This window comes from Strongylocentrotus purpuratus, unplaced genomic scaffold, assembly GCF_000002235.5.
Source record: "Strongylocentrotus purpuratus isolate Spur 01 unplaced genomic scaffold, Spur_5.0 spur5_scaffold_7, whole genome shotgun sequence".
NCBI lineage: Eukaryota > Metazoa > Echinodermata > Echinoidea > Camarodonta > Strongylocentrotidae > Strongylocentrotus > Strongylocentrotus purpuratus.
Genome location: NW_022145613.1, coordinates 34,251,930 through 34,277,247, shown reverse-complemented (window position 1 = coordinate 34,277,247; position 25,318 = coordinate 34,251,930). Strand labels below are relative to the sequence as shown.

At 37.1% G+C, this 25,318-nt stretch overlaps 1 protein-coding gene across 1 annotated transcript; it reads left to right on the top strand.

Moving 5' to 3' along the window:
• The first annotated feature begins 9,711 nt into the window (after nt 1-9,711).
• LOC100890545 (peptide-N(4)-(N-acetyl-beta-glucosaminyl)asparagine amidase) lies at nt 9,712-25,160 on the top strand. Its single transcript, XM_030973916.1, has 12 exons — nt 9,712-9,859; nt 12,468-12,582; nt 13,509-13,634; nt 14,672-14,834; nt 15,840-16,071; nt 16,537-16,658; nt 17,418-17,563; nt 18,561-18,671; nt 21,122-21,307; nt 21,708-21,890; nt 22,637-22,817; nt 23,804-25,160. Exons 1-12 carry the CDS (start codon nt 9,747-9,749, stop codon nt 23,965-23,967), a joined length of 1,842 nt encoding a protein of 613 aa, XP_030829776.1. The 5' UTR covers nt 9,712-9,746; the 3' UTR covers nt 23,968-25,160.
• Nucleotides 25,161-25,318: the final 158 nt, after the last annotated feature.

Sequence of the window (25,318 nt, the reverse complement as noted above, 5' to 3'; positions counted from 1 at the left end):
CAACTAGTCTAAGATATAAATATACAATTAGTAACTATACTATTCATTCAACTTGTAAATTTGATGTTTTCGTACCTCAAGAATCAAAAGTAGACTGGTTGAATTAATGCCTTTGTCTTTTAGATGTCACATTCCCAAGAAACTTAAATCTGGACAAATCAACTTGCACATACTTAAAAAATATATACAAAACCAAGGATACGAATATTACATGTAAATGGAAAAATCCAAGGTACTTTGTTCAACACTCTAAGAAAAAAGGGTGCAAAAAAGGGTGCAAAATAAGAGTTTGCACCCTTTACATAAAAATGAACCCTATTGAAGGAAAAGGGGTTCAAAAAAGGGTGCGATATAAGATTGTGCACCCTTCCCACAAAAATGAACCCTAACAACCCAAAAAGGTGCAAAATAAAAGTTTGCATATCGCATGCATATTCATGATTACTTTCCACGTGTTCACATAAAAATACATTTATCATATGATTTGTTAAGCAAATTATGACAACGCACATCAATTTTGTGATTTGTATTTTCCTTCGGCAATCATTAACCAATAGATTATTTTGTCTGATCATGTTACAATTACATTCACGTTTTAGCAATATATATATTGATTATATGATTACTAACCAAGAAACATCATGCATGTTTAATATGTATATGTGTACGAGCAAATGTCACGAGTATTCCTCGATGATGGGTGCAGGATTGCACCTTTTAAAGGGTGCAGGATTGAACCACTTAAGGTGCTGCTATTGCATCGGTTTGCAACCCTAAAGGAGCAGGATTGAACCATTAAGGGTACTAACATGTCTCCTAAAAGGTGCATTCTGGCACCCTCCTAAAGGGTGCAGGATTTAACCCCTAAAGGTGCTGCTATTGTTGCATTGGTTTGCACCCCTAAAGGTGCAGGATTGAACCATAAAGGGTACTAACATTTCCCCCAAAAGGTTCAATCTGGCACCCTTTTGAAGGGTGCAGGATTGCACCTTTAAAAAGGGTGCAGGATTTAACCCCTAAAGGTGCTGCTATTGTTGCATCGGTTTGAACCCCTAAAGGTGCATAGTTGCACCATTTTTCTTAGTGTGAATGCGATACACACCTCACCGAAAAAAATTATTTGTTAATTATTCATTTGTTCATTCATTTTATTATTTATTTATTCACTAATGTATTTATATAAAGATATATTTATTTAATTACTTACTCGCTTGCTTACTCACTAACTTACTTACTTGCTTACATACTTATAATTACTTTCTTACTTGCTAGCTTACTTACTTTCTTTCTTATTTATTTACTTATTTATTTATATATTTATTCGTTTATTCATTTATTTTGTGTTTTTGTTACAGGGTACACAGTAAAAACGCTGCTTAAAAAAGTGATGTTCACTTACAGTTGTACACTATCTTAAACAACAGTTGAACAAATTGTAAACAATGTTGCTCGAAACGAAAGTAATTTTGTTAAACATTCGCTGTTTAAAATTTAATGACTGCTTTATTTACTATACGAGAGCTTTTAGACAGTGTTGTTTACATATGACGTCATGTGTCACGTGCCAGTAAAGTGCGCGTTGGCTAAAAGATTTGTTTCAAATCATGGCCAACCAAGCTGTAGACGTGTCGTGGATGAGTGGAAACGTCGCCGGACTGTCGATCACAAGGTCCACGGTTCGAGTCCCGCCGCGGAACTAATGTCCTATGGCAGCCTAGCATAGCCGGGTAATGTTGGAGCGCCTTGAGGACCTTGCAAGGTCGATACGTGCGCTATATAAGAATCCAATATTATTATTATTATTTAACAACAGCTCCTTTTTAAACAACTTTCTTTAAACAACTCAGTTGGTGTAAACAACCCCCACTGAACAACAGCTCCTTTTTAAACAACTTTCTTTAAACAACCCAGTTGGTGTAAACAACCCCTACTGAACAACAGCTCCGTTTTAAACAACCGTCTTTAAACAACACCAGTTGTTTAAATTGTGATTTTAAACAAGTTGTTCAAAATGTTGATCAACTAAGTGTTTAAACTTTAAACAACTCGAGTTGCTTAACATTTTAAACAACTCTTAGATCAGGTCACCCGTTAATCAACAGTTGTTTAAACTTTTAAACAACATGTTCACTAAATTTTTAACTGTGTAGTATCTTCAAAACGTTAACAACTACGTTGCAAGTGAACCCTGTATATATATAGCCCTGTTATGGTTGTAATAGTATGGTAGCCCTATTAGATAAGATAAAAACTAATTATCAAGAAGAAAAAAATCAGTTTCAATGTTTATATTGTTCATAACTCCATTTAGCTTGGTACAAGGAAATGACCAATTATCATAAACCTGCCCATTTACATTATATATTCTAATATTTCCTTCTATTTCGAGAGACATTTTCGATAAGAGGAAAGTGCTTTTTCTATGATCAGATGACTATAAGAATTGTAGAGAGGTGTAAAAACACAATATTCTTTTTTTAAATGCCTTTCAAGACGTGGCACCTTTTCTATAGTTTTTAGAATGTCCTTTTCGGTGAAATTATACATAAAATAGCATTTTGTATATTTCCAACTAAGATTTCTTTGAATATCTTCAGTTGTCTTCTCTTTTGTTATGTATATGATGAGAACTGAAAAGGACTAATCTAAAATATCTTTATTGTTACACAAAATATAATGTTTTTTATTTGCGTAATTCTATATAATCGATAGCTTTGTTCTCTCGCATTTCTTTCACCTATGAAGACAAGTGTCCCCATCGCCCCTCCCCCTTCACACCCGTGCCCCCTCAATGGCTCGGTCTACGCTACGCCAATGTATGGAAGTATTTGCAGTCAGTGGCGGATCCAGTCGGCGGGAAGAGGGGGGGGGGCCCAATCCGTGAGAAAATATTAGTTGCGACTCAGCCACCGGTGAATAAGCGGGGAGGGGGGGGGGTAGGAGGCACTTTTTTGGGGTCCAATTTTTCAGGAAATATTTTGCGCCGACTCAGTCAGCCGGTGAATAAGCGGGGGGGGGATGAGACCACTATTTTTGTTTTTTCACCTAATTCGTGAGAATTTTTTTTTTTTTTTTTTTTTTTTTGTTGACCCGTCAGCCCCCCCCCCCTCCGTGAATCCGCGCCTGCAGAGGATCCAGACGGCGTCAAGGGGGGGGGGGGGTAGCCAAATCTTAATACAAAATTTAGTGCCGACTATCGCTACGTGGATCCGCCCCTGTTTGCAGTTAACAACTAAATACTGCATATACTCTTACACAGCTTTGTAATATTTTAAGTATGTGAAAATTGATTTGTCCAGATTCATTTTTCTTGAGAATTCAACAAAGGCTCTGATTCAACAAGTCCAACTTTCATTCTTGAGTTACAAAAAACTTCAAATTTACAAGGGGTGTGAATCATTTAGATGTGTAACATGCAGAAAAAATATACTTGGCTCATTCATGTAGCTTTCATGTTACTGTTTTAAACATCTTCAGGAGTACTTACTCGACACGGTGAGAAGGAATGATTCGGCGGGTTAACAGTTTAACCTGCATTGTCAAAATTCGTAATGACGGATTGAGGCTTAAGAGGCTCACTGCTAAGATACCATGGTAATCTTCAGACTGATCATGAACATGTCAAGAGAAATGCACAAATTCATTCTTCAACTCATACATTGGATACTATTTCATATACCTATATAGTGAAATAATCCCGCCCTCTTTCTTCTCCTAAGTTTGTAGATAAAATCCGCCTTCACAACGCGACACGCGCCACTCCATTCGATCACAACAACTACATCTCCAAAGGTTCCTGGACTGGTGTGAGAAGAAAAAACAGATGAAGAAGAAGACGAAGAAGAAGAAGAAGAAGAAGAAGAAGAAGAAGAAGAAGAAGAAGAAGAAGAAGAAGAAGAAGAAGAAGAAGAAGAAGAAGAAGGAAGAAGAAGAAGAAGAAGAAGAAGAAGAAGAAGAAGAAGAAGAAGAAGAAGAAGAAGAAGAAGAAGAAGAAGATAAAGAAGAAAAAGAAGAAGAAGAAGAAGAAGAAGAAAAGAAAAAAGAAGAAGAGAAAGAAGAAGAAGAAAAGAAGAAGAAGAAAAGGAGAAGAAGGGGATAAGGAGGATGATGAAGGAGATGATGGGAGGAGCAGGAGAAGAAGTAGATGAAGAAGAAGAAGTAGAAGAAAAAGAAGAAAGAGACGAAGAAGTAGAAGAAGAGGAAGAAAGAGACGAAGAAGTAGAAGTAGAAGAAGAAGAAGAAGAAGAAGGAGGAGAAGATGAAGAAGAAGAAGAAGAAGAAGAAGAAGAAGAAGAAGAAGAAGAAGAGAGAAGAAGAAGAAGAAGTAGAAGAAGAAGAAGAAGAAAGAGAAGAAGAGGAAGAAGAGGAGAAAGAAGAAGTAGAAGAAGAAGAGGGAGTATAATAATAAGAAGAAGATGAAGGAGGAGGGGAGGGTGTAAAACTTTGGTAATGGTACAAAGCATAATATTGTAGACAAGATGTATGCCAATAGCATACCGAAATAAAGGACAATGGGAGATAGGAGGCTTGCGTGAGGGGCATTTGTTCCCCGATTTGTTCACTTGGAACGTGCACTTTTTGTCGCGGGAAACTCATGAGATGAAATCGCAACATTTATTTGAATGAGAGAGCTTTCTTCTCCTATTTCCACCTACGAACATTCCATCCAGTAGTAGTAGTACCCAAAAGGGAGAAAAAGACTAGGTCTGACCTTGAGTAAGGGTTCCTAGACGCAAGGTAACTATCTTTCTCTCAAGTTCACGGTTGAGGTGCCGATCTCCGAAAATTGATGTCAAATGCAACCGGTCTACCGTGATTTAAAGTTTCCGCTTTTGATCAAGGACACGTTCTTTACTTCCACTATTCTTGCTTCCAGGCATTTGTAAGAGGGGTGATTAATGTGACTAGAATTTAAAATTTAACAAGAAATAAAAAAAGAACTGGGCCTGGAAAGAGATGGAGCTTTACATGGTTGACAAAATAATTCGGCCTACAATTACGCATTTTAATTCAAAAATTTGAATTTGTTACTATATTACACGAAATATTTACGGTCTCCTTTGTCGGGGGGGGGGGTCAGCATAGTCACATATTATTTAATTTTTTTCACTGAGGGCATATCATGTGGGGTCAAGAAAAACCTGCGGGGTTGATGAAAGAGTGTTTTTGGTAGAGCGTTGATTTACACTATTCTGATTTCACTATCCTGCGAGGGAGCGTATCGATGGAGTAAAAAGGCATTTAAACACATCTAATAAATAGAGATTACACAGTGCTGTTCAGAATTAACTTTGCGATATTTTGGTACACCTTTTCCCTAAATTTAAGTAGGGGCACAAAACTTTGTTAAGGGCATTTTCCAAGCCGATCTGTCCACGCCTTTGTAGTACCTGTCCTAATGTATACTTGTACTGTCTTGTTCAGGTGTAGTTGTCCGGATATACAAGAAGGCATTGTCCAATTATACGTCCGTTGACGTATCCAAAAATGCAGAAAGGGGGGGGGGGGCGGAATATATTCCTGACATCAATATGTGCCCCCACCCACCCAAACATGTCAAAGGAATGGAAGCATTTAATTCTCTGTGCATGGTCGCACTCAGCATGCGGGCGTGTTTGACAAACTGACCATTGATTAAAAATAATTATCATGTCATGACTGGAATAAATTAAGTCGTTTTGGTCCTGGCGAAACTTGAAGGGAAATATCCAACTCGTTTTGTCAAGGGTGTCTGCCCTCCCTGCAGGGCGCCTAATGGAAAGAATGTAGTCTAAGGAAAGAGACCAGTTTTTCATTTCCTTACTAATAACTTCCTGTAACAAATGAGTTACTGTTCACTAACATGCGTTGTTTCCATTCACATCACATTTTTATGAAAACATTCCTTTGAAAAGTTACATAGTATAACAATAAAACCCCAAAGAAAATCATCAGTTAATAATTTGCACAAAGCAAAAATACTAGCATACAAAATGCTCTATCCAAAGTCATTTTGAAGCGCATATAGAAAACTTATAGCATATAATGTGGTATGCAAGAATGGCATAATATTATTATTATTACCACAGAATCACTTTGGCTCTTCATAGTTATGGTCCTCATTTTTACTTCCATTGTTCTGTCATTCATTGCAATGAATGAATGTCGGAAATAATTGCCCTCATGTCGTGCTGTGTTTCAGTTACCCGACACCTTCCAGAAATTGGGTCCAGCGCTACAAATTAAAGAATATATAATTCGCTTGACTTCAACGGTATCAGAACGATATTCTCTTGAATCAAACTATAAACTTGGCATTTGTCCAAAAGCTTATACCCTTGTTTTCACCTGCCCCCATGTTCAATTCATGAGTATAAAAACCCATGCCCGTTTCTACGACTAGTTAAAATTATAAATGTTCTTGGAATTACATTTTGCGGGTTGCGTATATATCCAGGGACAAGACAGAATATGTTATCATATTTTCACCTATAACACACATACCCCATTTCATTTGCGTAGCTATAATACGGAGTTTGCCCCTCCCACCTTAAGGGAGGGTTTAATTATGCGTGAGTATGCTACGACCTATAGAAGATTTATAGCAACTTTTTAGCAATGATGAATAACGCAAATCAAATGCCAGAGAGATTTTGATAAGCGAATATGGAATATAACAAAAAAGGAAATTGGCGATAAAACTAATGTTTGCAGTATTTGCAACAATAATGATCAGCAATAATGATCAACCGGTAGTGGTAAAATTGCGGTTCAAGGGTTTTGGTTGCAAAATATCCATTCAATATTGTTTAAATATTGCCTTCAGAGGTTTAGATGGCAATATTTCAACCTAAATTCGCAAAAAAGCAGAAATATATGCCCAAATGTTCAATGTTGAAGTGAATTCGCGATATCCATGCAGGCCGGATCTATATGATAATATACCAAATATATCAATTAGTAGGCGGTTTCCCAGCAAAAATGGATATCATCACGTATTAGTCAAAACACATTCTTTCACATGATTGTTAATAAGAGCTTCCATTTCATTTGTTGAGAGGGGGGCGTTTCCAAAACTGGTCTATACTATTTATTGAAAGTTATAGGCCTACATCTCACCACAAATTAAAAAGAAAATTTATGATAATCAGTCACGTACGGTCTTATCTGTAAAATATGTCTTGTAGTTTATCTCTTTATTTTTGATAATCAGTTTTATTGTTTATTCGGTCCATGCATGCATGCATCTTTGCAAGAAAATGCAGTGGGCGGCGAGGAGCAAGGCAGGTACATACGGATAGTCAGTCAGCCAGGCCGCAGCTTACCGCTGGGACTAGCGTTCTCTTCCGTTGATATTGCACCAGGGTAGTCAAAACGTCACATTGCCCTGAGATATGACGTCGTGATGGCTCAGCGTTGACGTAGGAATGGCTTGATTAGTATCCGTCAGTTTTGCAAATGATACACGACATGGGCGCAAAGCCATTTAACAGAAAGGGAAGGGTGGGTGTAAGATAAAACGGGGAAGGGGGGCACATAATTCCAATCGAACCCCCCCCCCCCCAAGGAGAGCTACCCTTAACAATAAATTGGAGGCAATATTGAGGGAGAAACAGAGTATGACCCTCACACACACACACTCCCCTCACAACTATAGGTGAGTTAATGTACCCCTTCAGGGGGGGGGGGGCACTGAAATGATGGAGGGTGGGCACATTGGTCTTAGTGTGAGGGTGCAGGTAGGGGTTCTATCATATTTCCCCTCATCTTCCGCCCCCCCCCCCCTCCGATTCTCATCTCTGCATGGCTGATGGAATCAATATAGTTATTTAGGCTTGTTGTTCAGATTTTTCATAACTACATTATTCTAGAACGCTACATTATTAATGGTTGTATCGTTCCACCTTAGGCCAAAGTAATTTGCACATACTCCGTCAATATCTCAATTAAATGTTCTTAGCCCCAAAAAGCCTGAAGTAAATGATTAATGTCATGTAGACTCTGAACTAAAGTTGTTGTCGTTTGATTGGGTTTTAAGGCAATTCAGTCAAAATTGACTATTTATGCCTAAAGGTCCAGTTACTGACCTTATAAGTTATATACCCACCATAAAGTGTGTTTTTTGTATAGCAATAAGAGTTTGACATTTTGTCAATCGAGAGAAATTGGGTTAAAATAGTTTTAAATCGTTTATCATGAAATTTGGAGGTTGTTGTGACCAGTAAACTAAAAACAATGGAGTAATAACAAATAAAGGGAATCCCATTCATTCATTCAATGAATGAAAAGTAAAGAGAAGACCACATGTTATGTCTGTTGAGACTCGAGAATATACCCTACTAGGTCAATTGTCTTATCTTTCTTTGCTAATTACTGAAACTTTTTTTTCCCTAAGACCAAAATCGTTTTAGAAATTTTATTCTGCAATTATTTTCTGTCATGAAAGAACTCAGATTTTTTTTTGCCAATTCAAATGCAGGCAGAAACTAAATCTTGCATGAGTGTTTTTCCTTTAAAAGTATATTCTGTTATTTAGGGGACAAAAATAGTCAAATGCTAGTGAATAAGATATATAGGCTCAGGACGTATAAGACTTATCTTTGGGGAAAAGATGCACTGGCAATCCAAATTAATTTTTCTTTGAGAGAATGTACTTTTATGACTTTTTTCAGCAGACAGCGAGTCAGAAAATGATGAGACCGGATACATAAGATGGTGAAAACAACTGCATGACTAGGGGCTGCCCCCTTTAATTAGCGTTGCTACATCCCATGTGCCCCCCTCCCCCCATGTCAATATTGTCCTCTTGAGTACAAGTAACTGCATGTCATCTCTGTAACACATTTTAATGTAAACATAAACATTTTCAGCTCCGTTTACATAATAAGTGGATATTTAGTGCTTCATCACAATTTTTGTATCTGGTGTGCCCGCCCCTACTGCAGAAAGGGGCTGTACCTTATGCACATATTTTCTACTTGACTAAAGTAGGCCTTGCCCTTAGAAAAGGAAAAAAAAAAGAGCCATGCTTTGCGCCGGGCTTTGCGTAAGTGTTTCAACCATCCTAATGGAGATAAAAAGCATTTTAAGGTCGTCAATCTGAAAAGAAAGTAATAATTGTAATAATACAAAATAATCAGTAATTTGATCTCTAAAAGAATAGACCTATATAATTTAATTTGGCTTATAAAATTATTAATATGTATAAAGAGAAGGAGAAGGAGAAGGGGAAGGAGAAGAAGAAGAAGAAGAAGAAGAAGAAGAAGAAAAGGAAGGTGGAGGAGAAGAAAACGGAGACAGAGGAGGAGGAGACAAAGAAGAAGTAGAAAAATAAAGAAAGAAAGAACAAAAGAAATAAAGGAAGAAAGAAGGAAAGAAAGACAGAAAAAACAAAAGACAGAAAAAACAAAAGACAGAAAAAACAAGAAAACAGAAAAAACAAGAAAACAGAAAGTAGAAATAAAATGATTTTATTTCACTTTTATGATAGTGTTTCTTGTGACCTTATTTTCTTATTTTACTAGTAACCTTTTCTTTTCATTTCTAACTTTTTGTTAGATGGTGTTATTATTCATCTGTAAAAATAGTGATGTATTAACATTTTTACAAACAGAAAATTATACACGGGAATGACGATGTAAACTACTTGACTTCGAACGAAGGACGGATCTATATTTTCACGGTGTCTGTCGAACTACATAGCGGTGTTTCTTGCTTGCTGCCATCTGTTGATGAAGGCGTTATAATTGTTTACAAAAATTACAAGTATGACGTCCGAAACCGAAGTCACTAATGTTTTTCGGGAGCTCTCCGAGAATGAACAGGGGACTTTTCTCGATGCTTCAGAGCTGCTCCTTAAATATGTGAATAATGTGATCAGGTGACTATAATTTTTGAAGGGATGTTGTGCTTGAAAATATAAGTAATGGAGTATCAAATTCAGAAAATTTGTTATGCAGTGTCCCATACGTTAAAATCTGTGTTGGATTTTAATTTCCAATTTTTAACTGTTTAGATACATAGACTAGATTCTAGACCTCTATGTAGTTGTCACTCCAGCAAAGCATAGAGTCAATGCTAATGCGTATTGACCTCTAGCGCTGTATACTTGTTAAGAGGCAGATATTATTCACAATAGTCTACACACACTAGAGTAAAGGAGGGGGTAATCGACCATCTCCAGTTTTCGGCCGATTGGTTGGATGCATGATAAAATCCCCTTAAAATACATCGCATAATAGCATATATCCCACACATACCATACCATGCCAGAATCACTGAAGAACCAAATTTGCTATGGAAAATATATCCTAAAATATCACATTTTAGCGGTGTAACAGGCGGTCCCGCTACCCGAATCTGACAAATCAAGTATCTTACGCGTGTCTGTAAGAAATATGGGTACCATAAAATGAGCTTTATTTCAAGTATTTTTCAGATTTAAAGCCCTATTTTGTGCGAGTCGCAAGCTCAAAAGTATCTCATCGCATGTATCAAATCAATGCAGCCGGACACCGCAATGCACACACGATATCTCTGTCTAATTCAGATTCCAATTTACGATCAACGCAGTGCTAGTTTTCGACATGGCGAGCACCGCACGTAGAAGAATCCCCTATCCAACTCAGTGAACGGAAATACGCGCCGCTGATTGGCTGATCGCGCGACCCTCGCTTGTCTGCTAGCTGCGAGGCATGGGCAATTCGCTACACTGTGCGCGGTGTATTGTACCGTGTATTGTAGCGGCCATGTTGCGGGAGCGGGGCCTTGCACTAAACTCGAACACCAAGCAAAAATTGGCGACCAAAGACACATTCAGTGTATATGGTTTCAACGATGTCGCTCTCTACACACTCATGTCGCTCACATACAATTTGCACGTAGCTTTACACACACTTCAACCTACACAAACATATCCTTTACAAAAACTTCCGATGAAATCATCAAAAAATATGATTTACCGAAACAAAGAACCACCATACGATTTTGCTGAAAGTACCTAGAAATATCGATGACACCGATGGCGAAAAAAATTGTTCAAAAATCAAAGTCGGGATGGAAATATAACGAGTTTGATATCAACGTAATCGAGAAGTCGCCGGCAGAAATCATCGCACTCATAGGTTTAACATTGTGGGAAAATATGCAAATGAAATGAGTAAACACCCAATCAACTACGAGCATCGTGATGCTAGCACTTTTATGAATGAAAAATGACTCCAGTCGGGCTTGAGCGAACAGAAGAGCGCATTGCGCATGCGCGAGTTTTGTGTGTAATTCTTCTTCTGCACCGGGGAGCTCCGGCGAGGGATTACTGCTCTGCCCGCTTGTGCTATAGTTAGCGCGGAAACGCGCGGCGCATGCTTGCCCTTCCTATTGACTTTGTACTGTGGTGGAAAACTGGCTCGCTATGTCGATAACTGCCTCCGAAACAGTGAAAATTGAAATTAATATTGTCATGGCAATTCGTGATTTTTTTTCTGGGATTCTTTTTTTGTTTAAATAATAATAATATTTGCTTCATGATTTAAACAAGAAATGATAATAAATAGGAAAGTAAAGTGTCCCAAAAATAGGATTTTGTCTTAAGTGGTCGAAAACCCCCTCCTTTACTCTACACACAATTGCACACTAATGCACACAATGAACAGTAGGAGCGCTGGTGCGAGAATAAGGATCGTTCGCATAAACGAGGATCGTCTTTTTAAAGGGGACAGATGCGTCCGCAAAAATAAGGATCGTCCGCATTTTCGTTTCATATTTCCGATCCGCGCGTTGGCAATGCGACAAACGGATTCCGCAATGATTTCCTTGATGCATTTCACATTTACTTTGTACAGAGACTTTCACGTTATGAGTGATAAATCTTGGGGAAGACGGACAACCCATAAAATCAGATGGTGAACTGGGGTTATTTTATTACGCGGAATCTGTTTTTCGCATTGACAGCACACGGTTTGAGAACTCGAAACCCACAGAGCACCAATGAAAAAACGTCTGCGAAAATGCGGAAGATAATTATTTTATAGGACGTAATTGCTGCCTCTCAGCAAGTATACAGCGCTAGAGCTACACAGCGCTAGAGCTACATGTTGGTCAATATGCATTAGCTCTATGCTTTGCTCGAGTGGTTTAATCCAAAATGCCGGGGAACTGCCATTTTCATGATGCCTGGTTGAATAATCCGACATGTACATACAAGCAAAATCTTTACTGTATATCCCGCATTTGCCCCTGGGAATGTCATGAAAAGTCATGGAAAGTCATGGAATTTTATTTGGCAAAAAGTATATGAACCCTGCCATTAGATTTTCACCCTTTTTAATACGTGAAATGTTAGTGATGATGATGATGATGATAAATATGAGATGATAATGATGTTGAAGTTATTCTTGGTGGTCTTCTTCTTACTATTGCCTATGAATGTATGTCAGGGTAGGAAATGGACGCAACGTATCTCTAAAACTTCTAATTTCAACTTCTTTCAGGCAACCAGATGTGACAAAGTACCGATCCATTCGTCTCGGAAACAAGACGTTTGAGAGGCGTGTCATGCCTGTATCTGGAGCATTGGAATGTCTTTTCACTGTAGGCTTTGAGGAGGTAAGGTTTAAAATGATTCCTGAAAATTGGAATATATTGTTAAAGGTATAGACCAGTTAATTAATGGAAGCTCTTATTACCAATCATGTGAAAGAATATATTTTGACTAATGAAACAAATTTGATGATGATACAAAGTTTGCAGGGAAACCGCCTACTAATTGATATATTTGGTAAATTATCATATCTATCCAGCCTGGATAGATATCGTGTAGTCCCATGTACATCTTTCTGTGTACAGTGCATGCTTGTAACTTTAACAAGACAGGGCCAAATTTCTTATCATTTTGATGATTCCAGAACCTTGCAGTACACACCAATATGCTAGATGATCAACCTTTTCTAATCGATTCCACAACGTTTCTTTCACAATGCAATCGCATGACAAGAAGTGGTCTATACCTTTAAGTAATGGGCTTGATGGCTCAATGGTGGAGCAATTGTTGTATACCGGTAACCATTAGGTTGAGTCCTCATGCCCTTTGTAAATGATCTTCAATTACCAAGTTCCCTGGATGTTGTTTAAAACCTTGGGTCCCTTTGCTGCCTTTAAATCTACATACATATAGTTTGCTACTTGATCTTTGAAAAGTCAGATAAAACAAACTCTTCAATGAGCATTGTTCCTTTAGTGAGTAGGTAGAGGGAGTCTTTCAGGAAAGCAAAGTAGACCTGTATCTTCTTGAATTTCAGTTCTAAAATATTTCATACTGAATGAATAATCCCATAGAATTCCCCTGTTTACAAGATATTAATTTTGATTAATAAATAGATCTTACAGTATCATGAACATTTCTGAGTTCATGGCATTCATCTTTAATTTACTAGTACCTTGAGAAGTATCATATTCCTAACTTTGAATTTGAATCTACTTTAATACCCTGAACGGTTCCCAATTAATCATCTTCTCTTTTATATCTTCTACAGGATGATGAAAATATTACACTGAAGGAAACCTCTCCATTAGATGGAATAAGAACCTTCCAGAGATTGTTGGCTCAGGAAAGGCTTGTTCTGATATCCAACCAGATTAATAATCTCATATTTGTTCAGGTATTTTTGCATCATGCTATTATTTTCATGTATATCATATTTATTTGTATTAAACTTCTCCAGCATTCTAAGGATATTTTGTGAGTCATTGTGGGTAGATTTCATTTAAAGGTAATACAAAGTTTTGGTTGGGGTCATGAATTTGGTTCAAATAAAGATATTGGAAGCATATGCGATTCTAGAATATTAAGTGATCATTGTCGCGGTTGAAATCGAGTCTAAAGTGATTAAATTGTAAATCCTAAACTTTTTATGTTGTATAGCTCCCTCTCAAGGTCAATATATTGATTTATCTATAAAACAATGTTTCTTGACTAAAATCTACAGATTGGCTATTCCCGTTTGGAAATTTTATATCACAACTACCGGTACATATTCTGAGATTTCCATGGTCGCAACTACCATTGTATGGCCGTAGGCGCTATTTGAAATTCATTAAAAGTTTACCGGGAGCACCGGTAAATTTTTATATTCAATTTTTTTCGAAAGCAGAAGTGTTTTAGGGGCTAAATTTACTAGTGCTTATAATACATCCACATGGGCATCCAAACATGTCAAAACTTTAAAGAATCACTATCCAGCCAATTTTCAAAATCTCCCAAAACTTTGTAATCCCTTTAATCTTCAGATTGACAATAATTATTAGTTACCATGTACCTTGCATCTCACATGACTTTGGGTGTGGCTTATGAATCATCTTAGTTTCTATTTTGCTTTGTGTCATTTATCATATGATAATACATCTTACTTATTGATGCTGTAGCAATGTAGTTTCATCCATTCTCATATTGATTGTCTCAGAAACACTTGTTGAAGTCAGTAATCTTATGCTATACAGAGCATCGTAGTCGAAACAAGCTGAATCCTTTTGAAAATGATAAAGTCCCATTGGATGGTTGTATTACTTTAGGAACACAAATATATTTCATTACTATGACTCAATAATTTCTTCAATTACATTGCATAATTTTAAATTCTGACTTAGATTTAATAAGAGAACTATTTCATTTTTTTTAATGATTAATTATTCCTGACAGGCTACAGAACAGAGCTTTTCTCAGAAGATACACAACTCTGCTGAGCATGTGATGATGTATGAGGATCCTCTTCTCCAGCAGAAAGCAAGGGATAAGATACCATATGACGACCTGAAGATGAAGGCAGACCAGAGACTTCACCGCATCTCTTCTGCATCATCAGGTTAGTTTAAAGAGAAGGTTGAGTTCTGGGAAGAGGTGAAAAATAATTTGTGAGCATTATCATTGTATTATGCAAGTGTGGAAGTACATCAGATAAAAAATGTTCCCTGAAAAGCATGGCTCTTTAAATGCCTAAATATTCTAAATATTGCATGTAACATCATAAAAATCGGGACAGATTTTTACGCCACATGTTCGTGAAGTCCGATATACATCTTTCTGTGTACAGTGCTTGCAACTTTACCAAGACTGGGCCAAACTTCTTATCATTTTGATGATTCCAGAACCTTATAGTACACACCAATACCTATATGCTAGATGATCAACCTTTTCTGATCGATTCCACAACGTTTCTTTCACAATGCAATCGCATGACCAGAACTCAACGTCATCTTTAACTGTGCCATTGCTGTTGGTTCTGATGGTTTCCGCCAGGCTTGGTGTGAGAGGGCTTCTTGCTCTCTTTTCTGCAGCTCTACTTACGTTTCTATGATTCTGATACTTGTGTGCATCATTTATATTACTCATTTATCACTTGGGCATGAACTCAAATGATTTACAAAAGAGATAACACACTTGCAGCTCTCAATTGACAACATATACATGTTCGTGTATAGACACAATATGTTGACCATATGTTGCCTTTCGATAACAATCGGATATATAGCACATAACATTGTGATCGCAAATTGGTTTTTCCCTGTACCGGTACTTATAATTCATGTATTTGTGTTTTGAGTATGTTAGGATTTGAGAAAATGATATTGTACCTAAATCAATCATCACTTCTTGTTAGAATGATAATATATTTGTCAGAATTATGTAATATGATTAATGCAATAAATCTGATGCACTATGCATCACCAAAGCAGCAGTTTTGAGGTGAATTCTTAGGATAGCTGGAATGACAAAAGTTTTCTTTGATCAGAGGGACATCCTTTTACCTTATGTAAACTGGAGCTAGTAATAAACCATTGATTCTCCATGATTCCTCTAAATTTTTCAGATGATAATGGAGGGATCCTCCCTGATCTCAGAGACTGTCTTCTCCTGGAGCTGATGAAATGGTTCAAGGAGCGGTTCTTCCGCTGGATGAACTCTCCCAATTGCAGCTCCTGCGGAGGAAAGACAAGAGGTGTGGGAAATCTACCGCCGACAACGGAGGACCGTCGATGGGGGGCAGGTCAGGTGGAGGGGTACACCTGTCAGACGTGCAATACAATGGAGAGATTCCCAAGGTGTGTATTTTGAAACTGTTTGAAGTGGTTACTTAGATGAAAAGAAAAGGATAGTTGATGATATTGAATGTTGCTTTGATATTTCAAACATAGAATTGGATTTGTATGTTCTTTTTCTTTTAATACATTCTACTGAATATGACTCTAAAACATTACAGCAAGTAGCACTTCATTACTTTGATTCGCCAATCTTGTTGCATAATGCAGATATTAAAAGGATCTTGAGAATATGTATGGTGATAATGCTGACAATTTGTAATCATATTTGATAAGACCATGTGAATAGCAGTCTTGAAATCACAATTCATTTCCTCATCAATTCAAGTTTCATTATGATATTTCTAGTGACATCAACAATTTGAAACAGGGTCTACTTTGTCAAGAAATGTTTAGCAAGCAGAAATGTATAATGTCATTGCTTTGAAGAAAATTCTGTCAAAACAATCCTCCCTTTTTTTGCCACAGATACAACCATCCTGAAAAGTTGTTAGAGACCAGAACAGGGCGATGTGGAGAGTGGGCCAACTGCTTTACTCTCTGCTGCCGAGCGCTGGGGTTTGAAGCTAGACATGTTGTAGACTGGACAGGTATGTCAAATTATTGGTGTGAATCGAGTCAGGTGCGATAGCTCAGCGGTAGAGCAGTGATCTTGTAATTTGGAGGTCCCGGGTTTGACTTCAAAATAATTGTGCCAGTCCCCTTCTGTAAGGCATTAATCCTCATCAAGTCCCTCAGAGAGGACTTAAAGCCGTCGGTCCCCTGGTTGCTTTCTTACAAGTATACTCATGCATTCTTAGCAGTCAGGTAAAACAAATAATCCAACAAACCAACCAATTGTTTTTACTCATGTGTGACTGAGGCTTCTATATGGTCATATTGCAAACTGTTTGACTCGATGTTGCATATTTAGGTGATTTAAAAGTGCAAAATACACATAAAACAGAAAGTTAGAACGAACAAGTTCTAAGTATTAAAAAGAGATAATGGATGATGTCAAAGTTATGGCCATCACCCACATGAATTACCTTATTCATCACCATTATAATGATCGCTAAATCAAAATGTCATGACAATCATCACAGTTATTCATGAACAACCTGATTTAGCTACTGTATAAAGATTACCCAATTATAATGATCACCTTTATGTTTCGTTTTGTTAGCTGTGTTAGTCGTAGATATCTGTATTAAAGAAAACCTGTATGTAAAGATAATCTGCCCATATAGACTGCTTTCCTTGCCTCCCTTCAGTAATCTTTACATATATATATATTGTTACTGTATTTCATCTAAAGTGATTGGTGGAATCCTCACTCAATCTTTGACAACCTTTTCTTCACATGATAGATCATGTCTGGACTGAAGTGTACTCTAACTCTCAGAAGAGATGGCTTCACACCGATCCATGTGAAAACTGCTGTGATAAAGCCTTGCTATATGAACATGGTTGGAACAAGAAGCTTTCATACATCATTGCTTTCTCCTTTGAAGAGGTGAGGTGATGGTAATGATGATGACGATGAGGACTATGGTGGATAATAATTAGTGATGATGATTAGTGATTAATGTTAGTGGTTCTGATGATAATGATAGTGGAAATATTAGTGATAATTAAATTGATGGCAAGGGGGATGATGATGGTGATGATGCTAGTAGTGATGATGATGATGATGGTGATGATGATGATGATTGTGATGATGCTAGTAGTGATGATGATGATGATGGTGATGATGCTAGTAGTGATGATGATGATGATTGTGATGATGATGATGGTGATGATGATGATGATGATGATGATGATGATGGTGATGATGATGATGATTGTGATGATGCTAGTAGTGATGATGATGATGATGGTGATGATGCTAGTAGTGATGATGATGATGATTGTGATGATGATGATGATGATGATGATGATGATGATGATGGTGATGATGATGATGATGGTGATGATGCTAGTAGTGATGATGATGATGATTGTGATGATGATGGTGATGATGATGATGATGATGATGACGACAACGACCAATGATGATGACGATGATGATGATGATGATGAATATGGGGGATTTTTATCAGTGATGATGATTGGTGACTAATATTAGTGGTTATGATGATAATGATAGTGGACATAATAGTGATAATTAAAGTGATGGCAAAGGGGATGATGATGGTAGTAGTCATGATGATGATGATGATGCTGGTGGTGGTGGTTGTGATGATGTTTATGATGATGGTGATATTGTTGGGAATGACAATAATGATGATGATGAAAGCAATGTTGATTGAGTGGATGATTATGACTATCATGATGTTTGGAATAGTATTGATGGAAATTGTTCGGCCGATTATGATACCCTGATAATTATTGATGTAGTGATTATGATAACATAAGATAGGAGAGTATGATGTCATTAGAATGATGATGGGGATAAATGATGGATGAAAATAAACTGTTTCTTTTCTTCTTGATTGTATTTTACCTATGAGGTTGTTGATGTGACATGGAGATATACTGCAAAGGAGCAAGAAGTGATTGGACGAAGGAAAGAATGCAGAGAGAAATGGCTGATGGAATCAATTGCAAAACTCAACCGAAGGGTGAGCCTAAAGCCCCTTTCACACCGGATCTGCGTAGAGTTGCGTAGTGTTGCGTACTGACTACGCCGAAGTTAAGCTGCGAACTCATGAATAAATTGATGCTTCGGCGTAGTCCCTGCGTAGGTTCTGCGTAGGCTTGCGTACGATGGCGTATAGTTACATACTCTGTGCGTAGGCACCGCGTACCTACGGCGTAGGCAATTGGCGTAGGGTTACGTACGCTTGCGTAGGCCTGGCGTAGGGTTGCTTACGGTTGCGTACGGTTGCTTACTGTGTGCGAAAATGCCATGTCAAAATGCAATAGACGCTCGTAGGAGCCGCGAGTATAGCCATTGGCGCTTTATAAACATATATAATAAAAAAATATGTTAAAAAGACAGTTCAATTTATTGTATAAATGAACTGTGCGTTGTACAAAGAATTGTACATGTTATTACATGAGAACATAACTTGATCTTAGTTTAATAATAACATTCTGACAAACTGTGACATCCAAGGGGCAGTTGGTCTCTTTTGCATGCGTGAAATAGGGCTGAAACGCCAATTTGCGTAAAATAGTGAGTGCAGAAAATAACATTTATAAACCTGCCATAAGTTTTAATAGTAAAAAGTGGCATTTGGTACATGTTTTTGACCGTTAAATTTTTAGTTTTTTTAGTAGGTATTAGCAACTGCTGAGGTTTTTTTGCAGTAATGTTAATTTGTTCAAGATTTTATTTTCCAAAAAATGCAGACATTTTTGTTGATGTACTACATTATTGTACTATGTATCATTCAAAAGGGTAATATATGAACTTTCTTTTGATGAACATTGCAAGGTCACGTGATGTGATTTGATACCTCAGAACGCCAACAAAAGAGAGCGCTTATTTTGATTTGTGAATAAATGTGGACAGAAGTCTGATATTTGTTGACTATATCCCTTTTTTCACATATTTGTAAAATATCATTCCATAACAGTTTCCTGAAAGTTTGAAGACGATATCTGTTGTCCTTTGTCCGTAGCGTATTTGTGTGTGACAATGTAATGATATAAATGTTAGTCATTTATTAGATTTAAAGAAATACTTCTGACATACACACTCACTCAGTCTCACTAACAGAGTGAGACAAAATTATTTCTTTGCTCATTTCAATTAAACAAAATTATATTACAAACATACAAACAGGACCACAAACGTACACACAAGCAAACAAACCAACACAAATACATACAGATTTCCACAAAACATAATAAAATTTTCGCATGAGGCATCAGTTGATGAATCTTATCTCTGTTTATTATATCGACAGCCAGAGATGTCAATTATCACAAATTGAATAAACCATAACAAAACAAAACATGTCAGTCTGAAATACCTTGTAGTAGTACAAACAGAATTACAAGCAAGAATGATCAATGATCAATACCTGCCAAGTTTACATCCAGGTATATACCAAAAAAAAATCTTTATACCATACGTTTTTAATGCTTCGTCGGACTGGCGTAGGGTAGCGTATTGTTGCGTAGGCTTGGCGTACATTTGCGTAGGCTTGGCGTACAGTTGCGTAAACTTGGCGTACAGTTGCGTAGTAAAGTCTACGCCGAAGGTACGCGAAAAAAATTAAACATGTTTAATTTTTTGCGTTCATCTCGCGTACCCATTTGCGTCCCTCCGCATACAGTTGCGTAGGGTTGCGTACGATCGGCGTAGGGTTGCGTACGATCGGCGTAGTCGCTACGCAACTCTACGCAACTCTACGCAAGGCCCGGTGTGAAAGCCCCTTAAGACAAACAATATATATTTTACTTCTAACACCTTGGTAGGATGGAAAATACATGTATAAGGCTTGGGATTATCAGAAATAAAGTTTGAAAGGTCATGATCCTAGGCTCAGAAACAGATCACAAAACTGGTTTAACTAAATAATGTTAATTGACCCTGATCTCCTACATGCATGTGATACCGTTTATTGTTTGACAAATAATGCTTTGTGAAAAGGATTTAATAAAATCTTATTGTACCGTATGTAGAGGGGATCAATAACCTCAGCTATGAGTTTTGGTGTGTAAACTTGCAAAAATAACTATACTGATGAAATATTTAGAATTTATATTTTGAATGCCGGGTACTAGCATGGAACCCTCAAAATACAGAGCAAAATAATATATCATAATTTGTCACCTTCAAATAAAAAGAAGTTATGTTGACCAAACACCTTCAATACATTTTCAAGAACAATCCTTTAAAGCCTATCTGCACTAGTTTGGCCAGGAGGGATTAGACCTCCCTGCATGGTCACTGGCAGGTGGTTATCTCATCAAATCAGCTCTCAATGAACATTAGAAAAAGGGGATCATGGGGGACCATCGAGTACCGCTTAGGCATTGTTGGCTATATAGAGGGTGCAAGTAGATACAAGCAGTGCAGTTACGCTTTAAAACAGCATTTTATGTATTCCACTCTTAGAGACAAGGAAACCAAACTGGATCAAGGAGGAGAGAGCTTGAGGAGCGGTTTGGTCATGAGCTGGTGGAGTTCCTCTCGCCTAAGATGACACAAGATGGAGAGAGCCAAGGAAGATTGTCGGGTTCGGCCGCTTGGAGGGTGGCCAGGGGAGAGAGTGGTGCTGGAGCATCGACAGGGAGTAGTCAGGTCTGTTTCTATGTCAACAAATTTAATTTGTCCGTGTTTGATGTATGTCCTCTGTTTTTTAAGTTTTCCTCTTTTGTCATCAAATTTCTCTCTATTTTTGTATTTCTGATTATCTGTGTATTAATGCCCCTTTTTCAGGACCTATTTGTCCTTAAGAATCATTAAGAATCAGAATATCTATGTCATGTCTCTTGGGCTTTATGAAGGTCCTCTCAATTTATTCATTGATTCGTATTTATTAAAAAAAGGAGATGATTAATTTTTGTTGTTTTGTAGCATTCTGGAAATAGATGCATTTAACTTAAAATCGCTCGAGGGGAGGGGGCGGGTGATATAAATACTGTAACAAAGACCTTCCATGATTGACAATATTTTTCACTTTTTTCTTCTTTTCATCTAGACAAAGTATGTCTTTCGTCCAACAGAATCTGAGAAACGTGAGAAGCTCCTCCATGTGCGCTACAACACTGCCAGGGATAAGTACATCAGGATATCAGATGGGAATCAGGAGACAGAGGACTGGGAGAAGTGTGCGTTCACCAACATTTGTATGACCAGGAAACATGAGATGGATTGGCAGATGGTAAGATCATAAATGTACTATGTTTGAGCTTTTAGAAAAATGAGAAGCTTTTTGAGGATGAAACAATACCAGAGAGGGAAGGATAACTTATTGTCTTACTATATTTATAGGTAATAATAATATATAGTATTCCGCTTTTATATAGCGCTTGATACAATGTCTCTATAAAGCGCTTTACAGATAAACTATTACCCCTGTCATTGGATTCATTGCTTGCCCGCACACAATGTGTGCACAATCTCCACTCCCTGGGAAGCATTCCAGCCAGGGTTACTTGACGCTCAAAAACTGTTTGACCAACAATGGTGATACCCATCTCTTTCCTCACAGAGACATGTTAATGGATGAACATCATAAGCTTGTGCATTGATAAAAGGATCCCTCAGAATTGTCATGCTGTTATCAAAACCATATTTAACCTTAGATTGTTATGTTATGTCTCATGTTATTTGAAGGCTGTATAAAGTCAAGACCCAGTTTATTGAACATTGATAAACATTAATATCATTATGTCTTCTGCAAAATACTTTACTTTACCCATTGACTACTAAGTTCTCTCATTACAAATAGGCTTAAGACAGGGACTACCCGGCTTGTATAGGCATTGGGTTGAAAGATAACAATATAAACGTTGCATTTGCATACCGGTACCTACTTGTACTTCTGGTCTAAAGGATTTTCCAAATAGCTGTTGTCATAAATAAAGAGTTTTTTCAAACACTAATTGATCTTTCTTTAACTTTCAGGTATATCTAGCCAGGGAGGAGTCCATGGATAGGGGCTGGATATCGTGGAAGTTTGATCTGAGCGGATCAGGTTTGGTGGTGGATAAGGTCAAAGTTCGCGCCAGCAGCAAGATCTACGAGAATGCGGAGGTCGAGTGGATGCTAGAGGGGGATGGGAATTCTACAAATCTAGATGGATCAGGTAAATTGATGAAACTGGAAAAAGATGATCCAAAAGTAGATTTTTTTTTCTTCTACAAAATTGATGTGAGATGACTTGAATACCTAGAGAGAAGGTCAAAAGCAAAACAAGAGTTAAAGATGTAGGATTTAATTTATGCGAATGAGTTTAATAAAAAAAAAATCTTCAAATTTACATTTGCAGGCTCTTCGAGTCCTATGGCAAGCAAAATTTGCCCACAAAGAAGGGTACCTAATGAATCAACCACAAAATGTTCTCCTTTTTCTTATTTATACATGTACTGAAATGAAATTTTAGTAATTTAAAGGTAATACAAAGTTTTGGGAAATTTTGAAATTTGGGTGGATAGTGATTCTTTACAATTTTGATATATTTAGATGCCCCAGTGGATGAATTATAACCACTAGAAAATTCAGCCAGTAAAACACTTCTGCTTTCAAGAAAAATTGAATATAAAAATTTACCGGTGCTCCCGGTAAATTTCGATAAATTTCAAAAAGCGCCTACGGCCTTACAATGGTAGCCTGGACCATGAAAATCTCAGAATATGTAGTTGTAGTATATAATTTCCAAACGGGAATAGCTAATTGGTTAATTTTAGTCAAGAAACATTGTTTAATAGCTTAATTAATATCTTGACCTTGAGAGGGAGCTATACAACATAAAGAGTTTATTATTTACAATTTCATAACTTTAGACTCGATTTCAACCGCGACAACGATCACTGAGTATTGTAGGATCGCTTATGCTTTAAATATGTTCATTTGAACCAAATTCATGACCCCATACCAAAACTTTGTATTACCTTTAAGCCCCATAAAAAAAAGAGAATCAATTGTGTCATTAAAAGGGGACTTTTGAGCAGAAATTAAGAGTGCAGTAGATCTTAAACTTGATATGCATGTATTTGTGTTGATCAGTACATGCAACAATTATTCATAGTGGTCGTCGCTTTATCAATGAGATATTTTTTACATTTGTTCCAGATGCCATTATTGAAGTAACAGACTTGGCTGGATCCGTTCACATCGAGCTGAAGGCAGAGCTGAGCGGAGGGTCGATGTGGCAGCACACGCAGCTGTTCAGACAGGGAGAGGATGCTAACAATGAATTCCCTCTCGATGTATGCCTCTACCTCAAAGAGGGTTGAACACCTTCATGGCAGATATCAGATAACTTGTATTTGTTTTATCGGCAATATAGAGTACTGGTCAGACATAAAGCTACTTATCCCTGATTTTACTACTACTTTTATTATAAAACCAGAGTCACAAATATTTTTCATGGTCCAGATATGTGATTGTGAAGGTTTCATGCTCTAAACTAATTGATTTGCAACTCATATTTTGGTAATTTGCAATGGTCTTTTACTGTGGAAACAACTGTGTTTGAACTTTCATGTCCTGAAAGATTTTTCAATATAAGGCTTTCATACATACATGGTGAATATGGTAACAAAAAATGAACGAGGAGTGTGAATACTTTGAAGGCAATGCATAAATTGTGTGCACCATCTCCACTCTCTCTTTATAAATAGTTTTTCAATGCACCAAACACATTCGTGCATGCCAGCCAATAACAACATTCTTTTCATTCTCCCGACCCTCCCTGTAATTTCACATTACCGGTACCTTTTAAATGTGTTCAATGTCTGTCTTGAACAGTTGTAGTGGATAGATAATCAATCATGGAAAAATAAAATTGGGGTCAGGTATTAATGAATTTCTATTGTAACAAAAGGAAATTCAAATCATGCAATGGATGAAAGCTTTCTAATTTTATAAAAAGGAAAACGAGGTCCACAATTTTGTGGAGGTGTAATTAGTTACCGTTATTTTGATATTCTGAGCAAAGGAGTGTTTGAGTGTATGCAGAGATGAAAAAGTAAATATTTTAATTTGGAGATCAGGGTTCTTATGTTAATTTTGCCTTCGTTATTTACGTAATTAGTAGCACAAATCAGATGAGAAATTTATCATTTAATTAACTATTATGTTTTAATTACATGAACGACAAAAAATATTCAATGTAATGCATTGTCTGTTTCTAGTTCTGAACAAATGGATATGCAGGCAATGTTAGTCCTGCTGTATTAGGTACAATTCCTAGAACAATTCTGTTGAAATAGCCTTGGATTATTGTCTAAGAGTCCCTTAGATTACATTATTAAATTTCAAAGAATTTGTGTCCGTCCTCAACAATTTGCTCTCAAAACATTCCAGAAAAAAAGGGAGAGCCGTTTGTTATGCCTCCATCGAATGTATGTTTATATTAGGCGAGTGAAAAGGTAAATAAAGGGCGAGAGAAAGTAAGACGAGGGAAAGAGGAAGAGGGAGAGAGAGAGAGAAAAAGGAGGGAAAAAAAAAGGGGGGGGGGGAGGGAGTTGGATACAAAACACATACATGTAGTAAGTTTTAAATAGAGTTTAATTGATTTATACTTTCAGTTTAGAACGTAATATACGTGTAGAAGTACTATTGACAGTAATTTTTAGTTTATAT